The sequence below is a fragment of the Anarrhichthys ocellatus genome, unplaced genomic scaffold (genome assembly GCF_004355925.1).
Source record: "Anarrhichthys ocellatus isolate YVR2014 unplaced genomic scaffold, GSC_Weel_1.0 scaffold34, whole genome shotgun sequence".
Lineage (NCBI taxonomy): Eukaryota > Metazoa > Chordata > Actinopteri > Perciformes > Anarhichadidae > Anarrhichthys > Anarrhichthys ocellatus.
The window spans coordinates 1570119-1594117 of record NW_022280064.1 but is presented as its reverse complement, the minus strand read 5'-3'; the positions used below and the strand labels follow the sequence as shown (position 1 = coordinate 1594117).

General features: G+C 42.4%; 1 protein-coding gene across 4 annotated transcripts in view; it reads right to left on the bottom strand.

The window, feature by feature from the left end:
• The window catches only part of mdga2a (MAM domain containing glycosylphosphatidylinositol anchor 2a), a 156691-nt gene that overhangs the window by 44306 nt on the left and 88386 nt on the right, over nucleotides 1-23999 (bottom strand). For 2 of the 4 annotated variants that reach the window (XM_031865979.1, XM_031865980.1), the window contains exons 7-9: nucleotides 20744-20835; nucleotides 20399-20636; nucleotides 9641-9961 (exon numbers count right to left, since the gene is read on the bottom strand). In XM_031865979.1, the coding sequence (XP_031721839.1) occupies nucleotides 9641-9961; nucleotides 20399-20636; nucleotides 20744-20835 (651 nt within the window). The remainder of the gene's footprint in view (nucleotides 1-9640; nucleotides 9962-20398; nucleotides 20637-20743; nucleotides 20836-23999) is intronic. The other 2 variants (XM_031865981.1, XM_031865982.1) reach the window with 1 other exon arrangement.

Genomic DNA, 23999 nt, shown 5'->3' with positions numbered 1-23999 from the left:
ACACACACACACACACACCCACACACACACACACACACACACACACACACACACACACACGTTTTGTACTCACTTTTCTATTAAAAAAAAATATATATATATATATATATATACAGTATATAATAAATACTGTATATATATATATATTGTGGCCATTGAAGTTGTGGCTGTCCAAATGTCAACACTTGGCCGCTATTGGCTAGTACTTATTGCATTTGTCGGTTGGATTGGTTAGCTTTAGGCATGAGGAGTGAGATTGTTTCAGGTAAAATATCAGGGTCAGCCAATCAGAGGCAGAGTAGGGCCCGCCCCCTGGATTCCATCGGGCATAGCTGCTACTGAAGCTTCTCTCTGCGCCGCTAAAAATACGTGCCCACAGCGAAAGCTCGACCGGAGAGGCCAGACACACAGCCAACCGATGTTAAAGATTAAAGTATGCGCTCTACAGATATTCACTACTATCTTTTCTTGCAAGATGGCCGACGTAATCGCAACATCGATGTTATCACAAGTTTATTAACATGTGGGGAAATTGCTTCACTGGGGCAACACTACTCATAAGCTCAATCGTCTGGTTTGCCAGAACTTCTTTTTGCTGTTTTCGAGTAGCTTTCGAGCAGTAACTTTTATTTAGTTTTTGTTCTGTTGCGCATCACTGAGTGAACTCAATCCAGGCCGTAGAGCAGGGCAGGTCCTCCCGGCCAGACAGATGCACTGGGAAATGTGGGCTGTAAAACATTATACTTTATGCAAAATAACACACAAACACATCTACAATCCAAAGTGGGATTTTACTTTCTCGCCCTCGATGCTTTTTATCGTACACACAAATTTGGAATTCACACAGCAGCAACTGTGATTAATGACCAATCATTAGATCGGATAATGACTCTCTGGAATGTGATAAATAATAAATCATAACACACGGGATGACAGAAAAAGTAAACACAAATATTCCAAAAGGAAAAGGAAATGGACAAAGAAAGTTTGCAAACACAGTTGGCCTCCCTCACCTGACGCTGTTCACAAGGTGGAGAGTAAAGTGGCATTCATCTCCGCTGAATGAAGCGGCAATCAGTTCCTCCTCCAAATGAGCCTTGCCTGGGCTTTTACCCAAACCCTATGGCTTATTTCTGACTCCAAAAGAGGGGTCTGAATCTCTACTTATCACATTAAAATTGTAGGTCTGTGTGCGGCGTTGAATCACAGCCCAGCTCCACAGCCTCCCTGAGTGGCACTACAACAAATTGCAGTAAGTGCATTTCCATTGACACAGAAAGACAAATGAAGACAAGGTTTGTGTCTGCAGCAAATTAAAAAAAAATAAAAAATCTGTTATATAACCAAAACATCCTTCAAAACAAGGGCACACGCCTCATCTCCCCCTGTGTTTCTCCTGTGAAACAGCTGCCCAGCGAACATGAGGAGACGGGAGCGAAAAGGTCCTGCGTGATATTCCCTGAGCAGCGCTCGCCATGCTAAGTGTAGCAGCGAGGGCGGCGAGGGCTCGGAGTTGCTGTTAGTCACAGGGAAAACCCTGTGCACTGACTGAGATGTAATCCATCATCAGTCACCAGTGGATACTTTGACAGTAATGTTGAGAAAAACAACATTCAGGAGCACGGAGGCCTTTTCCTCACGGTCCATGTATCAACGGGGAGGCGGACAGAACAAAGACACAGATATACGTGGGGGATGTATGCATGTGTGTTTTCGAGCATGTGTGCAAGGCTGAGGTGAATTTGTGTGCACCTGCATTTCTGAATTGCCGCTTGACTGCTTTTCAATGAACTTCACCTTCAGTCAGAATTGGTTCGATCTGTCTTCCATGTGCTTCGGGTGAGTGCATCAAGAGAAGGACACGCAACTCCTGTGGGCAAACCCGCGAGAGTGGACTGTACTGTAGAGTCTGAATGTGCACATGAAGTCTGTTTGTGGCACTACGTTCCTTCTATATGATTACATCTTCTTTGGTTTGTCTTTCATCCCTTTTCTCCTGAGAGCAACACAATGTTTTCCCTCATGGCTCATAGTCACACCTTTGATTTACATAAAAGCACCAATACAACGATATCAAAATAGTCCATGTAAAAGTCCTGCATTACAAATCAAATACATCTACAGATCTATCATCTGCAAAATGTACTTGAAGTAGAGCTGGGCGATTTCTCATTTCATATCTCTAACAGTGTATGTCACAGCATGTCTTCCATAAGTAGTCTAGAAATAACCACTTAGAAAAGCCTATTTTTTTATGCTCCAGTGTAAATAAAAATAAAATACTTAGTACTGAGCATTTTTTCATACATTGTCTATGATTTAACTGAGTTTGATCAGATTTTGGTGTATATTGGTGTGCCTTTTTTTGTCGTGTCATCACCGTTCATATCTATACAACCGTGTGTCTATGATTATATTATGTACAAGAACACAAAGTTCTTCATCGTTCTAGCTGCTTAATTCTGCTCTCAAAGTGCACCAACACAACCTGCGGGTGTTGTATTTATCTTTTAATAAGGATTTAAGATTTTATGCCCTCGTGGTATTATGTATTATGTTATATTTTTCAAGGCATTGTTTCAAAGTTGGAAATTCCGGTATCGTGAAAACATTAATTAAGACAATTTAAGAAAATTTGAGTTAATGTACTTAGTTACTTTACTATATCGGTGCTCCTTGATACATCCAAATTATTACTGTCAAATGCTGGATTAACATGTGACAAACCTGCGCTCCATTTAGAAACATGTTTTTCATATGAAAGCCTTCTTGTGGGAGAATAACCTTTGTAGAACTACATGCTTCAATATCAAGTCTTGAGAGAGGAAATAACATTCATTAGGAAGTCAAACTGATATATACAGAATATGAAATGATAACCCTGATTCAACTGATTTATAATGAATCCCTGTGTTGAATAATGTAGGCCCTCCTTCCCTCACGCTACAGTCGCTGCAATCAAACAATGAACTTAAGCACCATCTGCATTACCATATTGTTATTAAAACTTAGGGATAATTTATGAACTTAAATATACAATTAATGATAATCAATGTAGACTCTTCAGTGGGAGGAGAGGCCTGGTGTGCCGCTAATAGGTTTAGCTCAGTCATTGACCAAGTTATGAATTATTCTGTCGAAGCCGTGTGCAGGCTCCTGTTTGCAACCTACATACGCGCTGACCTTTTCTGGTGTGGATTTGATGCGGCTGATCAATTCAATATTGTTCCATAAAAAAAGGTTATTAAAATTTCATCCCCAAATGCGGTGTGTGAGCCCCACTGTAATGCGAACGATTAATTTGCCGGCGTTGGGCTAATGTGAATCACTAATGTGATTCACTTTAGAGTGGCCCTCAGGGGCCAGCATTGCAGGCCTTCTTGATGCAGAAAGGAAAATTAATTAAAAACAATAATCGTGTAATTCCGCTCATTACTTTTGCCCAGACAGTAGCTCTTTATCCCGGTGTGTCTTTTTGATGTATGTCAGATAGTGAGTCGCTCGCTCAGGGGGACACTCGTGCGGTTTGCATCAGGCAGGTGTCATGGACGATGTGAAGAGGAACAGAAGGGAAGCCTGGATAAAAGAAACCTGTGCATCTGGGCTGAAGTAGAGCTTGATAACTCCGAGTCTGACAGAAAGTGGTATCTAGGACAGGAGACCACTCTACACCTCCTTTCTCCCTCTATTTCTCTCTCTTTCTTCACTCCCTCTCTCAAGCCCCTGGACCATGCCAACTCAGTCTGACTAAGTACATTAGGGCGTCACAGCTTGGGATTTGGCGTTTGCAATTCTATTAGAGTGACGACTCTAAAGGCAGACGTCTTCCATTCCCTCTACCTCTCCTCCTGGTGTCGCCTCTGCCAGCCAACAGATGCAGGTTTTTTTACATATCAAAGCTGTTGACTTGCCAGAGTCGTTCTTTCACGCCTCTAATGCTCTTTGCTTCAGAGGACTGTACCTCGGTCCCTTGATCAAGTTACTGAACGCGGCTTTGCGCATGGCTCACCACCAAAGGCGGGTGGCTCACGCTGGGACCTGGAAATGCAGGCGAGAAAAGCATCTCAGAGGGATTGGCTTGTGCTTACACACCATGAGACAGTCCAAGAGAAAGAAGGGAGGGGGGCATACCGACAGGCAGACAACAAAAGCAGGCCGGATTGTGTTAATAAAGTACATTCTCGAGCTGAGAAAGATGAGCAAAGGTTTGTGTATTTGGCAGACGCAACAGAGTCAACCGTTGATGTTTACACGCGGTGGACACATTTTTCCCCGATACACTCAAATTGTGTCAAAGCAATCCAACACCTCCAGTACGAATTGTTTGTGCTTTTTAAACTTGCGCATTGATGCCAACTATTAATAAGGGAGCAGCGCTGTCTCCGAAGAGAACACTTGGCAGAATGATTGATTTATCAATACCAATGCCCTGATAACTTTCTTCACTGTGCGTTTTTGCTTTGAAGATGGCGAACAGATGCCGAGCAAGAGAGATGCTTTATTAAAATATTACACGATGAGAAATATTTGCATTCTCAGAATAAATTGTGTCGAAGAAGAGGCCGAATTATTAGGAGTGAATGGATTTGCTTCACTTTGTGTGTGTGTGTGTGTGTGTGTGTTTTAATCTGATGATGCAACGTATGCCTGGGAATAGATCTAATGGTAAGCGTCTTTCACATGAGGTCACGGAGTCTCAGGCTACATCCACAATAATACGCTTATGTTTTAAAACAGGGACAATCTATGTGCACTTAAGAGTTTTTAGCAGCGTTTCGAAATAATCTCTGTCGATACTAAGACGCCTGAAAAACGCAAATCACATGAACATTCACGTACAACTGGACACACGCGTGCCGGTATGAACAGGAAGCAGATCGTCTACTCTGAGGGTTGTTCTCTTCATCTCCGAGTCACTGAAAACAGTCATCCCAGTATGTGACCCCTGTCCACTGTCACTGAGACATGGGGGGGAAGCAGCAGCAGTGTGTGTTCAGAGATAACCTTCCCTGGTTGGTTGTCAAAGGAGAAACATCTTGCCGGAGAGCGCCCGTGATATTGACCTCCACTCTGTGACGGGATCATTCAAAGGTTGTGGATCTTTTGTGGGAGTTACGCCTTTGCTTCTCGAAACTGCAGTTAAACCCTCTGAGACCTGCGGATTGCCGGATCATTAAGGGGCTGTAGCGAGCTCGCTTCTAAAGCTGGAGAGAAGATATTGGTATAATTTGAAAATAGACAGCCTATGGCATCCATTGGTACCATATCATGCTAGCTTGTCAGATAGGGAGCTTAAAACGCTCCAAAGTTAGGTGGAAATTACTAGAGGGGAAAAACTGGTGTGGCCATTTTCAAAGGGGTCTCTTGACATCTCACCTCAAGATATATGAATGGAAATGAGTTCTTTGGGTGCTTGTCCCCAAGCAGCATTCTGTGGTCCCTAAACAGTCATGGAATTGCATAAATTGGGTATGACTGGAAAGCTGAGACACATTCAATGAGCTTGATTGTACATATGTCAGTCCCAATAGCAGCCATTTCATTATAGTGAGACCGTTCTGTGATAATCACAGCTTCATGAAACTTTCACAACTACAAACTTGCTTAATATCCAATCGTAAAAAATGCAATTCTTGCATAAATCTCTTAATGTCAAAAAGTTTTAGATGCAAAATCACCGCATGGTGTTCCTCAAGGCTGTGGTGTCTAATGTTGTATTTTCGAGGGGGTTTCAGGTGCTTAAAAATTGTTACATTTTGCATCAAATGAAAATATACATACAGTATATACATGACCAGAGACCCCGTGAGAATAAAAGGTTTGTTTTTAAGATTTCACTATATCATTTTGGATTGAACTGGGCCATAAAGGTATGTAATGAATACTGTTAGTAGTCATTGTACATTCAGTCGGTAGGCCACCTGCATTTATAGTCTGAAGGTCCTTTTCCTCCTCTCCATCTTTAAAACAATCTGTTCTACCAGACAAAGGGGGAGTTTGACATTCAACATACTGTGTAGTTCTACATTTCTTTCACTTGTTCTTGCTATTCCTATTTGTAACATCATATCTGTCTTGTCTTCTTCATGATTACTCTTGATCAAATGTGAGATGTTTTTTTCAGACTGAAGAGGACTTTGTATGGGACGTTTTCACTTCCTTCCTCCTCTACACTTTATCTTTCACCCCAGATGTCCACTGGATGTTACCGAGTATCCCCAGTTGCACAAAGGCTCAGTCACATTTCCAATCCTCCATTATTAATCTGTTTTGTTGTTTGCCAACATTTTTTTGTGTTCGACAAGCACTGAATACACGTTTATGATCACTGTGCTCACAGATTCTTAGTTGCTGTACTTGTTTGCAATGTCTGTACTAGAGCACAGCGTCTGTCTTTCATGAAGTGCATATTAGCCGAAGGAAAACCGTAGCATTCGCTCTCCTTCAGAACACTTTGAAGGAGAAGTGACATGTAAACAAGAAGAAATAGTTTTGCTCTTGACCATATCCTGTTATTTTGTCTTTTAACTTCCTTCCTACACTGGAAGTGAAAATGTAATGCATGAAATATCTGACCACTTTAATAGTATAACGTACAGCGTGAAGGTCTGCCAGAGCTCAAAGAAAATAAGAGACTTTCTTCTTCAGCAGTCTGACAAACTGCTATTTGCATAGCATCACTAATCAGATCAGTTCTCCTCCGACACAGCGCTGGGATCAGCTGCTCTGGTTTCCGTTATAATAGTGATGGACATAGTGAGTCATAATGTGTTGGTATTTGTGTTTTGTCTGAGTGAGGCCATTCAAAGGAAGAGGAAACTTATTCGGTTACACAAGTAGACACAGTCCATTTTTACATGATGTGTTTATCATTGTGTAACAAGCTACCTGTTCTAATCTATATTATCAGTAAAATATATATCGTATTACATAGTTGGCTGAATATTCAGTCAGATTGAAAAACTGAAAACTGGTTTGACTATTGTTTGTGAAGAATGCAAATAATGTTAATATTTTAATAACCAGCATGGTCATACTGATATGTAGAAAAAATGTCACCATACAACCAACTACTGCAGCCCACAGCAAGCTAGTAAAGCTAGTCGTGAGCTACTGAACCCAGAACATTACTGTGCCAAAGATTGTCTTTCCAATCCAACACCTGTGGTGTTCGATTGTCTTTCCAATCCAACACCTGTGGTGTTCTCTGAGCATGTGACCTAAACAATGTGGATGTTTGTTCCCGACATTGAGAAACGTATAATAAGACTGTTACAGGTGTGACTTGTATTTGCTATAGCCATAACCGGACATTAAAAGACAAAACTGGGAACAAACAAACAAAAACATGGGCAGGCCACATACTGTAAGGTCAATAGAGGAGAAAAAATGCAAATGACAAATGAAATGCATAATGTAATGTCATGTCAACTGTCAATAAATATAAGCATTTTTTGTACATTGAAATTAATTCCATGTTTTATAGATGCAAGCTGCTCTGGTGCTGGAAACAGATTAGGGGTTTATTGTCTCTTACCATCAAGTCTTAAAAACCATAAACAATGAATTCACTTCATCATAGAATAATAACATATTGCTTTTTTAATTTCTTGAATACTTTTTGTACTCTATATTTTATTATGTAAAAAAGACCTTTCAATGTTTCATTAGACATTTAATATGATCCTATTCTTCAATGAGAACTCTCTACTGAATCTGAAGAAGTTCTGTTATTTCGGGTTGTTTCATCTTTTTTTTGTATTTCTCACTGATTTGTAGATGAAGCTGTAGCATGCGATGTTGCTTTGAATGCAGGAGGAAAAACAGAAAGAAACGTATAGTGTCGTAATTACTAAGTAATTGTAACTGCTTCTGGACAGTAAAAATGGCACACAGAATCCAGTACTTGTCCCTGCTGCTTTCCAAGCGGTAGCCAAGATCACGGTGACCTATTGCTGATTGTGGCAGTAAGGTGCTCTCTCTGCTGAGAGGGATCAGAGGGGAAAGCATCTTCATCCATTCTTTCACTCCTTTTAAACAACTGAGGCAGGGTTGGCACGGTAGGTATACGTGTGTTGTTGTTTTACATCGACTTATGTACAGATTGTTTTTAATGTGACTGTTGTTTAAAAGAAGGACATGTAGAAATGTTTAACGTGAGGATGCAGTGTGAACAAAAGTCGTGAACACCAATCTTCTTTTAATCTTGCAATCAACAATTTGTCTCTATCGCGCCACACCCTCTTTGTTGATCCACCGAGTGTTGCTAATTACTGAAGGGCACCTTAGAGTCCGAAGCCTCTGCTTACTCTTTGGTGTCGGCAGTGGTGCGCAGCAAAGCCACTAACCTTAGATACGGGCTGATATCACTGCATGATCATAATCAATTCAGCCAAAAATAAAACACAGTCTTCTTCAAAGCAGCTAAGCTTAAATGTGAACACCATAGCAAAGAGTGCAATAAAACTCTTGAAAAAAAAATGAGGGCAGAATTATGCACTAATCCTTGTTGAAAAAGAAGAACAGAACGGGGGCTGCTCTTGTTCCTCTTCAATCAAAATATTGGTAGTTGGTGTGTCAAGTGCAGCCATTATTCTGTGTTATTACTCAGACTTTAAAAAGTTGTTGAATATTTGTATGCAGTCTTATGTTTGGTCCAATAGGGGAGGACATTTAAAACAGGGCAATCAGCATAGAGCATGTAAATTGCCGTTCATATCGGAGTAGTTTAGGAGTGACATACTGGTGCACAGGTTCCTTCTGGGTTAGTTGAGATGGAAGACTGTTTGGATTAACTAAGTAGGCCATGAGGGAAACAATGGGACTGTGGCTGTGACACTCCCGTTTTTCTATTTCCTATAATCACTTGGCAGAGAATGATAGCACCCTACATGGATTGCTTTAATTTACTTCCTATCCATCTTCCATTCTTTCTTTCTTTTTTTTCGTTGGAGAGGAACATCCCCAGCCCTTGAATGAGTGAAAACGTTTTGAATCCCTGACGTTCGTTCGAAATATCCCATTCAAATCTCCATAAATGAATACTAGCGGGAATAAATTAGCTGCTCGCTAATTAGCCGTTAAGAGCCATCTTTGAATGTGACATCTTAAGGAAGGGAAGGGGTTTCACAATGAGCGGCAGTGGAGGGGGGGGTCTCAGGCCCGGGGACATGGCACAGTCTTTAGGGTCTTCTCTGCTGTATTCACACACACACACACACACACACACACACACACACACACACACACACTATAATAAGTGTGGACATCAGTAACTAGCTTTGTGCCTCTGATAATACTAGTTCTGCACAGTTCACACTCAGATAAAGTTCTCCCCTTAGTGTAAGAGGTGGAGTCGGAGCTGTTTCCTCTCAGACCTGACTGAGAGCACCGGGGGACCGGACTAATTTTACAGCCTTCAGAAGGAAATTGGATGGGCGTGGTAGGAAAGAAATGTTCAATTTTAGTCACACTGGACCAGAACACAAAGACTAATTACACTGCGTACATACAGTAATACACCACATAGACAATTGACGCACCACACTTAGATAAACGCATACTATATCACTGCCACGACGCTGCAACATGCACAAAATATAACCACATAGACAAAAATACCCACAGTCTGTCTACTTACATTGTACGATCAGCTCCACCATGGCCTCCCGGGGCTTCACGTTGAACCCATTAAACTGGCTGGTCTGGCAGCGGTACGAGCCCGTCATCTCCCTGGACACATTAACAATACGCAGCACACCATCGTAGCTCTCCATCTGCATGCTGCCGTCCGGCATGGGCACCTCCTTATCGGCCCGCGACCACAAGATGATGGGCTTGGGCTTTCCTGAAACAAGGCACTCCAGCTCCACTGTGTCACCCTCGCGGGCCACCAGGGGGGACTTGCCCCGAGGGACTGTCAGGTTGGGGGGAACTAAGAAAGAGAAAAACAGAGGAGGGACTGATATGGGGCTCTAGAAAGTCAGCAGGCGGGGTAAGAGGAAATGGCGACTGGGGGGGGAAGAGTGGCGTGGAAGGTATGAGGGAGGGGGGAAGCGAATGAGCATCCAGGTTGCAATGGCAATGAAGCTGAGTCTCAGCCACATACACAGCTTGAATGGAAGGACCATGCGGATATTAGCAGCAGCAATGGCTAACGGCTGGGACTGGACGATCTGAGCATGTACCTTCAGTAGAACCATCATGGAGGGCAGCAGTGAGGAAGTTAAATGCAATCAAGCAATGGCAAACAATGGACAATACAATGACGAGCTGACAAGCAAAGGCACGTTGTGACCCCGACGGTCAAAGAAGAAGATCAACAACAAGGAGGCCACAGGAACTACGCTCAGGTTTGAAACGAGGATCTTAAAGTGTGAGCATCCCCGTATGCTTTTCCACTGCATGTGAAGAACTGTGAACAAATTAGTCCCATAATTGACACACACAGAATAACAGCAGAGCTGAGTCATTGGACTTTATCCATAAGACACCAAGAGGGGCTTCATGAGAAAGCTAATTAACATGTTATAGGTCTTTGGACACCCCAGGTAAATTGGGTGAAACTTCCCCAGCAATTACTGACAATAAGGCAATACATTTTTGTATTAAAGTGTGAAAATCCAAATGAGGCATCATTTTATTAAATATTAGCTAATTAGTGTACATTTCCAGAACAGAAATGTGAACATTGGAGAAAGCCGGGTTCAAAATTCTTGTCTCCATTTTTGAGTCAAAGGTTTTTACTTTTTACTACTTCCTAAATCAGAAAATACTGTCAACAGCCATAAAAAATACATCTTCACCATGTTTTTATGGATAAAATGTTCTATAAATCAGGCTATGAATGATATATGAACAAACTCCAAAGCTTGCACAAAAATGCTACTGAAGAGTAGATTTATAGTATGAGATGAGCTCAAAATCTTCAAATTGAACAGTGCATTTTTTCCCAGGGTGCCTTGACCTAATCCGTAATCTTGGTCCAACTCAGTGACGTCCGCAATGTCTTGTGCGGACTACGGATTAAACCAAAGACATATAACATGTTAATCATCCTTTTCTACCTTTGAACAGGGCCGGTCTAGCTGTGTCTCCTGTTTTACTTCCATGATTAACTCGCTATCTTCACTTGTCGCCACTTCATCGCTCGTGCTCTCAGCTCGTTCGCACACTCTCTCCTTTTATCTTGCTCTTTGCTGGAAACCTGGCAACCTAACTTTGTCTTTAACATCAATAAATCCTACAAGAAACGACCCTCGCCCTAGTATTGATCCATAGCACTTGCTCGTGTGTGAATGAAGCTGTAGACTGGAGTTTTATGTCCGACCAATCAGCGACGTTCAGGACTGCAAACTCTAACCCGATAGTTCCTGGACCGGTCTCACAGCAGGCACTGTTTTACCACCAGAAACTATAGCAGAGGAACTAAATTAAGTCCACGGTTCCTCCGGTCAAAATGGAAATAAGCTTTCGCAAAAATAGTTCCCGTGCCGCCTGTTTGCAGTGAAAACGGGCTATAAATCACTCAATAAGCCGCTAACGTAATCCACCTAATAATCTTACTATAATCACATTCCATCTACTCTACATCTGCCTAAGAAACGCATTACCCTTCGAAAGATACCATCATCATCAACGTCAGCATTGTCTCCACAACCATCGGCATTACAATATTATCATCATCCTTGTCACATTTTCATTATAATGTTCATCATCACATCAAATTCTCATCACAATACTATTTTCAGGATGGATTCCACCACAGCCATTACAACATGCATAATACTTATCACCATCACTCGCCGCAGCGTTTTTACTTTTCTGCCCGCCTCCTCGTGCAGCTCCTCGATCTCAGCACAGCGTCGTATACTCCAAAGCATTTACAACAGAACACTCCCATCGGTGATGTGGCATTATTTGATGGCCATGTAAAAAAATATGACCCAATAAATATCTTGCCTTTGTTTAACGGACACTAAGAGCCTTGGCTGGAAGTGATCAATGAATAATAAAAGAAGTGCAAAGTGCTGAATTGCTGGACACATTTGCAGCTTTCCTTGAGTGTGTGTTTGTGTGTGTGTGTCTGTGTGTTCTAAGTTTGGAAAGTAGGAAAACTACCAGGTTGGATCATGCAGTCTGGTTCCTCATCAAGCATGCTGGCCAAGTAAATTTGTATAATTAGCAAACCTGGCAAATTACACGGGCTCCTGGAGTGCTGTGCTGTGTGTGTGTGTGTGTGTGTTCATGTACTTTGTGCGAGTCCAAACCAGACTCCAAGACTATTTTGTAGCGCTGCTCCCAAAAATAGTTTACAGCCATCGACTCGAGGAGTGAAAATTTTCTCAGCAATGATGAAACCGTGTCATGCTTCCCTGATGATTTTCGAATCACTGTCATTCTGCCCAAACAATGCTGCAGCTGGAATGAAGTCTAGTCACAATGAAGTTTCATAGTGATGAAAGCGCTAGTAATCGCCAGAAAATGAAGCAGAGTCCAGCTTTATTTCCTTTGACTCCATTTCTGTCTGGGTGAGAGGTAACAGACTCACTGCCATCTCAAGTCTGCAACTGTCGGTTATCTGTTTTGTTAATGGTACATTGTGTGAATTGTAGATGAATCAAACCGGTAGAAACAACACAAAGCTCAACATGCAGCCCTGATTCTAAATGTCATCCTCACGTAAAAATATGATGCCAACTGTAAATTTGGCTCGTTAATGACCCCAGGTTTTGCACAAAGAATGTGAAAGTCCAAAATTGGAAAAGTTGTTGAATTATTGTTTTTTTTATTTAAAACCTGGAATAACTGGTTGGCTACTTGGAGGCGAGTGAAAACAAGCTGTAAACACAACAACTTGTAAGTTAATATGGCAAAGGTGTTAACAAACAATGGCCTATTTCCACATCCAGCAGAGAAAGAACATTTGGATCTGTGTGTTTCTGGCCATCTGACGAATGTCAGTCCAAGATTCATTCCGCTTTCACTGCTAATCACGAACTTTGTCAGTCTGCAAATTCTGGGCAGAGGGGTTTATCAAAGCCTTTTCTCTGAAACAGCTGCCTGCTGCTAACAATGGAAAGAACGATGAGAGTGTACCATAACAGTGAAACCAAAACAATGAGCTGAAACACGCTAAAACACATTTGAGTACTTTGATTGATTGTTAATATGAACATATTGATAATAGCAGCTCTGAACCAATTCTACTGTATACAGGAAATACTGCACTGATTAATCACTGTATTGTGACAGATGAATATGCCTTTTCAGCCATTGCAACCCATCAGCTTGTTCAACATTTATGTATAACTTTTCAGGGAAGTAATACTTAAACATTTTGGTGACATTAGCATGGGATAATGAACACTGGTCATTCATAGTCTTGACAAATCTGTTTGGCACCAAACGAGCCGCAAAAATGATCTCCGCAGAGACAATGACAGCAGACACTCATTTCACTCACATTTGCTGATTGGTATTCACACAATGTCTCGATCGAGGCAGCCAGGTGTCAAGAGCTGACATATTTCTTTCCACAGCACATTTTCTCCTCTTTCCCGAATGTTTCCTTGAAACCAAACAGTAGAATGGTGAACCGACAAGCGGCGAAATAGGAAGGGAGCAGCAAGCAACCATTAGCGAGTGCAGGAGAGCTGTATTCACGGAGTTGCCATCATTACACCTGGCCTCTCCACAGCCCAGATTAGGCAGGCAATTACAGTTTTCTGCCTATTGGGTTTGGCAGCACAAATACTGGCCATCAGCTGCCATTGTCTCTCCCCGCGCCATCGTGGAAACGCAAACAGGCATACATGCACATGCTGATCTCTGTCTCTCTTGCTCACTCTGTACCTCATTCTTCCTCCTGCTCTCTTGTTCCAAATGAACACCCTGCCTCTGTGTGTGAGACTGACCACTGAGATGCTCAGTGTGGCAGAGAGCCCGTTACTGGTCTTCACTGCGCTGTCATTGTGCCAAAGCCAACCAAATGCCAGTGATGCCTGCAGGGCATGCCCGCTGTGTGCGTATGCTTCTATAGTGTGCGCTTATGTGGTTTTTAGTCTCTGCTTGTGCATGTGCGTAGCCGAGTGTTGCTCCTCTCGCCCACGCGTGACCCCATGCTGTGATCCTTCCTCGGTCCCTCAATGCGATGCTTCTCGTTGTTGTTGTCGGATAACATGTCTCAGTGTGTGTGCTTGTGTACTTTGTGGGGCTAAATTGGGACTGGACCTCCTTGTTTGGCCTCAGTAGTGCTGCAACATCTCTAGGGCCCCAGCTGGAATGATCCTCTAAGTGTAGAGCCTGATTGCTACAGCCTCTCAGCAGGATCCAGCAGAGCAGACGCAAGCCGACTGCAAAAACGGGAGAATATCTGGCACTTTGCATTTTCTTACAGCGGCGGGAGGCAGAGTGGTGCATACGGATGTCTTCGAGAATAAACAACATTCCTGTTGCCCCGTTTTTTTTCCGGGTGAAGTGCGGTGATATAACTCTCCATCACCATGGCAACACAGCTCTCGCTACAACTGCAAGTCCGGCAGAGTGTGTGTATGTACATGTGAGAGTGTGTCTTTGGACAGCTTGGGGCCAATGAGTTGGTCACAATGTGACAGGACTCTCTGCCCCTCTGAGTCCTGGACCTCTGGGGACCGAGAGAGGAGTCCCAAAGGACCACCGTGCACATGTTTGTGAATCCGTGTGTGTGGCGGAGCTGCATCGAGTCACTGAAGTGTAATAAATACCCACAGATGTGTTGAAATTGGCTAAGTGGATTGATAGACTGCAGTGACACACAGCTGACCGAACACATGACTGTGTGTATGTGTGTGTGTGTGTGTGTTTTTGGGCTCTATGCCGTCCCGCTGATATCTTACAACTTACCTTGCAATCAATCACACAACCCCACATTAATTCATGTGGAGATTGTAGAGCAGTAGGCTTTCAAAACCAATGCACCATCACCAGCACTTTTCCTGCTGCTAAGTAGTAAGCAACTCCAAGGAAGGACCAGAGTTTATGTACATTGCTCAAGGGGCATTGACAGTAGTTAATGAGGGAGGGGAGAGGGTTTTCTACGCATGTTTCCCTCAGGTTTTTCCCAGATGGCCACCTCCATAAAGCATGACTTTAGGTGGTGCAGTTGGGGCTAAACAATGTGCCAAGTTATCTAGTCCTATTCACATATTTTATGGACTAAAGTGAAAACTGGTGACAGCATAATCTACCTACAGTTGTAACCACTACACTTCTGCCATGAATACATGCGTTTATAGACAACAGTTTTTTTACATTGTTCTCCAGCAACATCACAGATGTGCTGACATGTGCTGCCAGGTGTCCATCCTTGTAGAAGTGGCATGACCATGGCATCTACTGTTGTCATATGGCAGATTTCTCAGGACAGCAGCCCAGCTTTGAGACAGCTGTTCGGCCCCTTCATCCCCGTTCACAGCTCACTGGGCCGGTTTCTGGACCTCTGTTGGCTTGATGGTCCAATGCTGGGATACTGCACTCAGATGTTATTATTTCAATGTAAAATGGATCTTTTCTTGACGTAACTTTCAATAAAGCAAAATGCAGACACATTGCAAAAGTAAGATACACTGCTCACAGTATTTGTACAGGATATTACAAGATATTGTTTCATATTCGTCAGTGTTTTTTCAGACGATTGTTGGACCAGCTGCATTTCCTCCTGTCCAAACAATAAAAACCAATGACTAATAATAGCAATGCAATGAAAGAAAATGGACATTTGTCCAACATCAACAAAAGACCGACATTCTATGAAAACTCCACATGTCCAAACAAAAGCAGCAAACAAGTTGTTTCCACCCACAGATCCCAAACAGCAGTTGAACCTTTGCACCCTGTAGGTGAGTCAGGATGCAGACCAGGTTTCTCTTTATCGGGGTCAGTGAATTTGCTGCTGAAATAAGCACATTAGCCAGCGGTCTGCCCCTCCTTAGAGTCACATGTGGCGCGGTCACTCAGATGATGGCATCTCATGACGAATCAGAGTCAAACAGACAACAGGACGGTTGAAAGGAGGATAGACTGAGAGGAGCGGGCCTGCCTGCAAGCTCTGGATGACTCAAACTAATTTCAGAGAAAAAAAAAAAAAGAGCTGTACTTTGTGTTTATTAAACCAGCTCATTTTTTAATCAACTGAGCACTTAATTGATTTGCTTAATTCATTAACTGCAGTGATTCTTTAGATTGACGGAAACACTGGGTGGTGCCAGAGTTTCAGGTGTGAGCGGGATGCTAATTGGGGAACTCATCACGGAAGGAAGAGAGAGATGACTTTCAACCCTAATACTTACTTTGTGATTATCAACCAGACTGAGGATGAACTACTGCCGTGTCCTGATACTTTGATGTATAAACAGAGACTATTCTTGCCGCAGTAACGTCATTTTCTTGAATAAAGGCAGTGGAATCCAGTGTTTGTAGTAATTATAACACAGAGTGCAATAAGCAGATATCAGCTTTAAAGGTCAACAATCATCCGTAATAACTCTTCATGCTATTAATATTTATCTCTAAGATGGTCCCAATGGTAGTTCCAATCTTTAGCCAAATGCCATTTCAGAGTCAGAGCCATAGAATGGCAATAATTGCATCATCTAACAATAATCCAGCAAGACGCAACAACTAAACACACATTTAATTAAGATGCGGACTAATGAGAGGAATGATCAGCTATGTCCAGTTAGAAGTTTATGGGATGTTTTATGTTTTACACTAATGCTCGTAACTCTTTTCAGCTGTTGCTGTGTCTTGCGGTTCTTAATCCTGACGGTACCCAAAGGGGAGGTCTGTGTCCTCGTTTCCAGACCACGCTCATAAATAAGTATTCGCCTTGCAGTCTCTGGGAGCCCCGACGAGAAAAGAAGATGCTTATTTCATGAGTGTGCCATGATAGTAAATATTAGCGCTGTTTTGTAAAAGGGAGAAATCATGAAGGCCGTTGAAATCTGTATTCATCAAAAGTTGAAAGAATGAAACATAGAAAATATTCTCTTTTATGAAGACGTGCTGTGGGCTGGGGCTAAATCCGGGTTTGGAATCTGGAACTGGAGCCAATGCTTGAACAGTCAGCAAGCTCCAAAGTGTTCAGACGAGAGACACTTTAGGCCCAATCTCCTTCCAACCACTTCACCAGCACGAAACCCTGGCAGACCTGCAGTGTAATCTCCTCTAAACGCTTTTATTAAGACTTCTAATTGAGGCTCGAGCTTTCTTCCTTCAGGAGAACAGGCAGAGGAACAAAAACTAGGCTTATACACCTCAAAACGGGCTGCAGGGGAATGGCAAGGCAGAGGCATAAGGAGCTTTAGTCAGGGGTGTGAATAAAGACTCTGGGAGGCCCGTGGGGTGGAGGGCTCATGGAGAGAATGGGCCCGACAACAGTGAGAAGAGTGGAGATTTGGGCTCTTGAGATCGATTCAGAAAATATGAAAGAAATATGCCTGTGTTCAAAGAAAAACACACATGGCGCCATCTTGATTCATAGCAACCAGTGAATGGAAGTGACCATATTTGGACTAAGGAGGACTGACGTAGGGACGCCGTACACATCTCTAGTAGTGTATGACTGACTTCTTTTTGCAACCACAAGAGTCGCCCCCTGATGGCCAGTAGAGAGAATGCAATTGTAGGCACTTTTGCATTGGCTTCACTTCTCAGAACTGGAGGTTGCCGCCTGATACATCTATATGAAATGATGATTGCTGGGTAATATGTATGTTGATGTTGTCCAAAAGTCTCTATTTCATAACGTGACGAGATGATATACTGTAGCTAGTTTAGCTGCAAAATCTGTCAAGACTGACATGCTGAGCCCTTCAAAATAAAAGCAGCAGTAAGTAACTAGGCCCCGACATAATCATGCGCACTGTGGCCCGTCGTAACCACCTTACGCTACTGGCTTTAGTAAACAACACTGTGCCCCTCGGTTGAAGACACTTCTCTGGTTCATGGCTTCATGACACGCATTCTCCAGGGAAACAGCCCAGTCACATTCAGCTAATGCGGCAGGAATTGTTACTGGCAGAAGCAAAATTCAATATATTATTTCCTACGACAGGAACAGCTTTATGACAATGCAACCATTTCATAATATTTCATACCCGCACATCTGACTGGAACAATGAAAGCTTAAAAAGTAATCACAGCGAAGCCTTAAGGAAACCTTTCATTCCATATGATCACAATAGAGTCAGTCATTTCCTCGCTTATTTCCTCAGTCAGACAGCAGCACATTTTCTTTTACACATTAAAGGGTCTGTGTTAATGCATTGCCATCACCCAGACACTCCAAAAGAATAGACTGCACTACTTAAAAGATAATGAGGAAACAATCTTGGCAGGTGCGATTGATCGCACTGTTTTATAGCACAGGGATTATCAAAGGATTATCTAACAATAATTATGCACCCAAGGTTGACACACTGCTTTCATGTTCATGCTGTGAGTGGTAGCGAGCTGTGTGTATGCGATAGACATTGAGTGGAGGTAAGGGTGCAGCGGGAATGTGAAAATGTGCCTGTGGAATAGTGTGTGTGTGTGAGTAAAAGGGGAAGTAAAGCCTGCTGTGAACCCAATCACAAGTCGCAAAATATCACACAACTTTAAAGTCACTTATCAGTACCGAAACACAGGCCAGGAAATTCAAAGCAAACAGATATCTCCTCAGCCAGCGGCAACACCAACACATGGGAGTCCCCCACGTCGACAATCTGAAAAAGTGTGATGACTGAGTGAGCGGTAAGCAGGAGACTCCTCACACCCCTCTATGAGCGATGAAGTAATGCCCGGTGACACCGGAGCATTACCGCATATTCGCTGCACACTGATTGACCTCACACGGGAGATTACAGACAAAAAAAAACATCACTCCTGTCCAACTACGCTTGTCATAACTTTGTCTCTGCCACTGCGTTTCACCATTATTGCAGAGCCTGCAGGAAGTGAGTAAGCACAATGCTATGCTATGTCGCAATCTTCTAAAAGTCAGGCTTGCTTTTGTTGCCTGTGAAGCTCTTCCAGAAGTCTTTCTTTTAACGTCTGACAGGAAGATGGTTGACTGATGTTGAAATCTAAAACAAGAGATAGAAAATGGATGTTTGACAGCAGATTTTGTCTTTTGATTACACTTTTAAAGCTTGAAAGATTTCAGTATAAAAGCACCTATGTATCTAAAAGACACGACGAACAGCTGCTGTAACAAGACTACTCAACATGCCAGGGTTGAAACTGGAACGATGCAGCTCAGTAGACAAGGCGGACTGGTATGTTGTGTTATTAACATGCTGTACACATGTATACAAACGTTAGTCGGAACAGTGGTGGAAGCAGCCAATTAGATGGGAAGACGATGGATGTTTAGTCTCTGATTAGTCGGACTGATGGAGTCAGATTTGGTTCACAGGAATCCAATTGAACACTCATTGTTGGCGCTGTGATACAACTGTGTGTAAAAACTCGAAATTACAGACGACAGTGAATATTTCTCAGGCTGGGACAGATTACTGGAATTCATTCAGGCAGTGAGCAACAGTCTAAAGAAGACATACAAGCGTTCTTATCCTGTGGAGACGAAGGGCTTAGAGGGTCAGTTCACCCAAATCACACACACAAATATCAGATAATTTTGCCTTTATCTGCTTTAGTTCTGATAATCAGAAAAGTTTCTGCATTGCTACAATCACCAGAGACACATGGGAAACATGATTTGGGTGAAGTGACCATTTAAAGGAAAGTTCCCTTTTCTTATAACCTGGTCTTATTTCACATCTCTGCTACCATTCCTATCTGTTACACACAACAACTTACTGGCTGGAATACTATGTATCTAACTATATATATATATATATATATATATATGATTATTTTAACATGTTTTTAGCAATTATTTTCTAACATGTAAAATCTCTTTCGAAACAAATCTCTGATTTCAGTTCACACAGATATTAATAATACTAAATCACTTAACTAAAGGTGAACATTACATAGTCCACACTAACTTTCCTCAAGTTTGACCATTGAGTTTTACAATGCAATGGACACAGTGTGTAATCCTTAGCTTTTACTTCCAAATAAATGTTTCATATAACCTGGCTGGACATGATTACAGTGAAATTATATCAAAACTGAAAGGATTGATGGCAAAAACTACAAAAATAAGACTTAGATTGTGTTTCCTTTAAAAAGCCCCACAGTCTAAGAAACACTGCCCGAGTTTTTTTTATTTCCTTGTCACGGTACATTCTCAGTCTCGTGATCTTCAAGCATGAGTGTTTGACGAGCATAGCTACGAGACGTCTGCGTGTCGACTGTGTTGGGGGAGGTGTGTAGATGCGTCACTGACACAAAGGGGTGTGAGGCTCACCAGTTGTGGAAGAGATGTTGACGTCAATGCTGATCTCAGGGATGCCCCCTCCCTTCAGCGCGGCCACGCAGGTGTACGTGCCGAAGTCGGTGAACTTGAGGTCTATGATGTCCAGGTTGGTGGTCCCGGGGGAGATGTCGGGGTCCGTCTGGGTGATGACCATTCGCTCTGAGCTCCGCAGGCCACGGCCATTTTTCAGCCAGCTAAAAGTCAGCTCCTCTGGCGGCGTCGCCTCCACCTAGCACATTCAGCAACGTGGTTACTTGTGTTGCATTCATGAGTAACTTACTTGTACTTCTCTTTTACGCAGCCACGTGTGTGTTTACTCTGCCAGCGCAACTATACCTGACAAGATATCTTGACTTCACGTCCGATCTGGATGTTGTCGTCGTTGTGGTAGGGGTCAGGCGTGATCCAGAATCGCCCCTTTTTCAGAGCTGTGAAGAGACAATCCATTTGATTAAAACTAGATTCATATCTGCGACACTCTGTAGGTTATGGCTCTGCTTGTCATATTGATGCGATTTCTGAGATGTAATACCAAAGACAGGACTTCATGGATTTTTTAAAATAGATTTTTTTTACTTTGCTCAATGTCCACACTTGGGCTGTAAAGGGTTGTTATGCATCTCCAGTGAATATACCGTAACCCTGACTGCGTTACTCACCTGCTCAGCCTTTGAGCACTTCACACATTGTCTAAATGCACAGAACGACTGGATCGTGTAACAGCTACGATGTAACCGATCGAAGCATGGTATTGTGAGCAACACATGTATTTGCTCATTTAGATGCGTCACTTCAGTATAGAGGTTGTGGAGTCATAAAAGAGGGCTTCAAAAACAAGTGGAAGAGTACACATGGATGTTCTTTTAAAAACAAAAACTGCAAGTTTGACTTTTGGTGGCGCAGCAGAGTCAAACAGAGAACTTAACAGATAAATCAGAATCCCATACTTGTTTTGAGGACCGACATTAATATTGATAGCTACGGACTGAAGAATCCTGCAGCATTGAAGCAGGTAAACACATACTCACTCACATGCGCACACACACACACACGCACGCACGCACGCACACACACACTGTGAAATTGGAGAGATACCTCACAAAATCTCCACCATTTCTAATCCAATTTGGTTTGCAAACTCCATTTTCAAAGCATAGCTCCTCTGAACAGAAAAAAAGATGATTTCATTATAATGCATGCTGTATTGGTTCCAAACCCTGCGCCCGCTGTTCAATTCATCTCCTAAGCAAAAAAAAAACAACATGTATGGAAATCACCATGGAAATCTTTTCATCTAGCAATTCTCGAGTGACATTATCTTATTCAGTGTGTTAAAGGGAAAATGAAAACAAAACCTGCGTGTCAGATTTAAACACAGGAAATTGAATGTGCAAAACATTGTGATGCCTGCCAAGTTGCACATCGAGGGGAGAGACGAGTGACACGCGCTTCCTTGACATGATCTTCCTCCTCGCGTTTGAAATCAGCGTCGGCAGGCAGACAATTTGATTTCTGATACGTGTCAGATACAAATAGTACAAATCGTGTCAACACACAAATTCTCACAAAAGCCTCTGTGCATTTGCATCCGTTCTTGTGTCCCATATATTCTTATTCTCCGAAGTCCTAGCTATCAATCGTGCTGTGTATAATTCAATAGCACAAGCATGGAAACTGTGGCAATTAGCATAATATGGTAAACAGCGCATGTCTGTGACCTTTATGGATTATGGATGGCATATAATACAAGGCATTACCTACAACCCACGTTCGTCTCTGCTTCACGGCGTACATCTACTACACACACGGCGAGATTCAATTTCCTTAAAGCCAACCTACGCAGCACATAATTAATGAGTCAATACCAACTCAGAGGTGGAAGCCATTAAGTGAGCAGATCTGGAAGGAAACGCAGATATTCCGTCAATCACGCACGTCATAAAGTGGAAACACCCGGAGACAGAGATGTACTCATATCTGACAGTTTGAAAAGGTTTTTGCATCTCAGTGACATAAGAAAGCATTATCTCATCCACAAAACACACGCAGACACACACACACACACATCTCATGAGCCATTGTGCTGTCACAGGTGACAGCGGATAAACATTTGAATTTACTGCTTTTCTCTCTTTACGTTCCTTCGTCTCAAGTGTATTTTCTCCGCTACAAGAACTGCGACACAACCGGGCATATAACAATCACCCTGGAAGGCCAGATTTAATCTTTGTTCGCGAAGTTGTCAGACGAATGAACTTAGGTCGTTCTCTACAGTTGCTTGTAGTTAGTTATTTCTGTTGTGAATAACCGACCAGCCAAAGAAATAACTGTCAGTGCTCTGGAGGTACTGTAAGATGTTTTTTTTCCACATCACCTATGGTCCGTCCTTGACAACATGCACTGTATACAATGGTGTATGTGATTGCCTCTTTACACCATCCCCCATTACAGAGTGCTCGAGTGAGTCAGAGTAACTACTGTATATATCGGTGATTGTTGGCCTACTTGAGAAAAAACTGGTTCGCAGCTTCAGACTATCGCCTACTCTATTTAATGTTTGTTTTGCTGCCGTCGTTTTAATTTTGTTGGATACATTTTATTTGAATTTAAAATATATAATTCTGTAATTTAATTATATAATCTTAATAGAATAATCGTTTAACACATTCCCCCTTTCCTTTGTGTTTACAGTCGCAGTCACGTAACCTGCATCACCCCATCATCACCACGACTGATATATTTCAATTGTCATACATTTACTCATTAGGTAGGTCACTGCTTTAGGTGAATATTAACCTTCAATATTTTTAACGACACACCCATGTTATCAGCAGAAAACACGAAGATGGGCTGCTGTGCAAACTTGGATCTTTGGGCCGAATTAAATTCTGTTGCTGTGTAGATACACTTTACTGACCGCAGGATGTGAGGAATCAGCCTCTAAAGTGCCCCGTCACAACACAACGAGGGCCGTCTGCACTTGATGTGATGAGGAGCTATCCACAAATCTCTGATTGGGGCTTTAATCATGAAACGTAAATTGTCTCTCAAACAGGAGAAACCGGACTCATGAGTGTTACATCATTTGCCCTTTTTTAAAATTCCCTTTCTTACGATCCACTTCACATCCCTGAACTTTTACTGTTGACTGGCTGGCCAGGTTGATACCTCAGTGAAAAGGGTGGATGAGGAAAACAGGGCGCAGTCATTGGCTTATGTGCAGCATTCACTATAAGTTATGCGTTTCAGGTTTTTTTTCATATTAATGTAGGAAAATGTCAGCTGGTACTAATTAACCTGAGAAAAGTCAGCCTTTCATTTCTCACATTTCTGAGTAACTGTGCATTATTTTACTGTTAACTATTCAGATTGAAGGAACATGACCTACGTGGACCTTCAGAGTCTAAACATTGCTGAATAGCTTACAGGGCTTCAAGCTCCAAGTGATATAAAGAAACTTGCTGCTGGCATTTGTGGTCGTGGTTGGCTTTATATAAAGTGATGGTGTTGACTGATCTGGAATCCCAATCAAAATGGAGCCAAAACATAAAACTGAACAGAAGAATAAATCATGAAAAAGCTTATTTTTTCT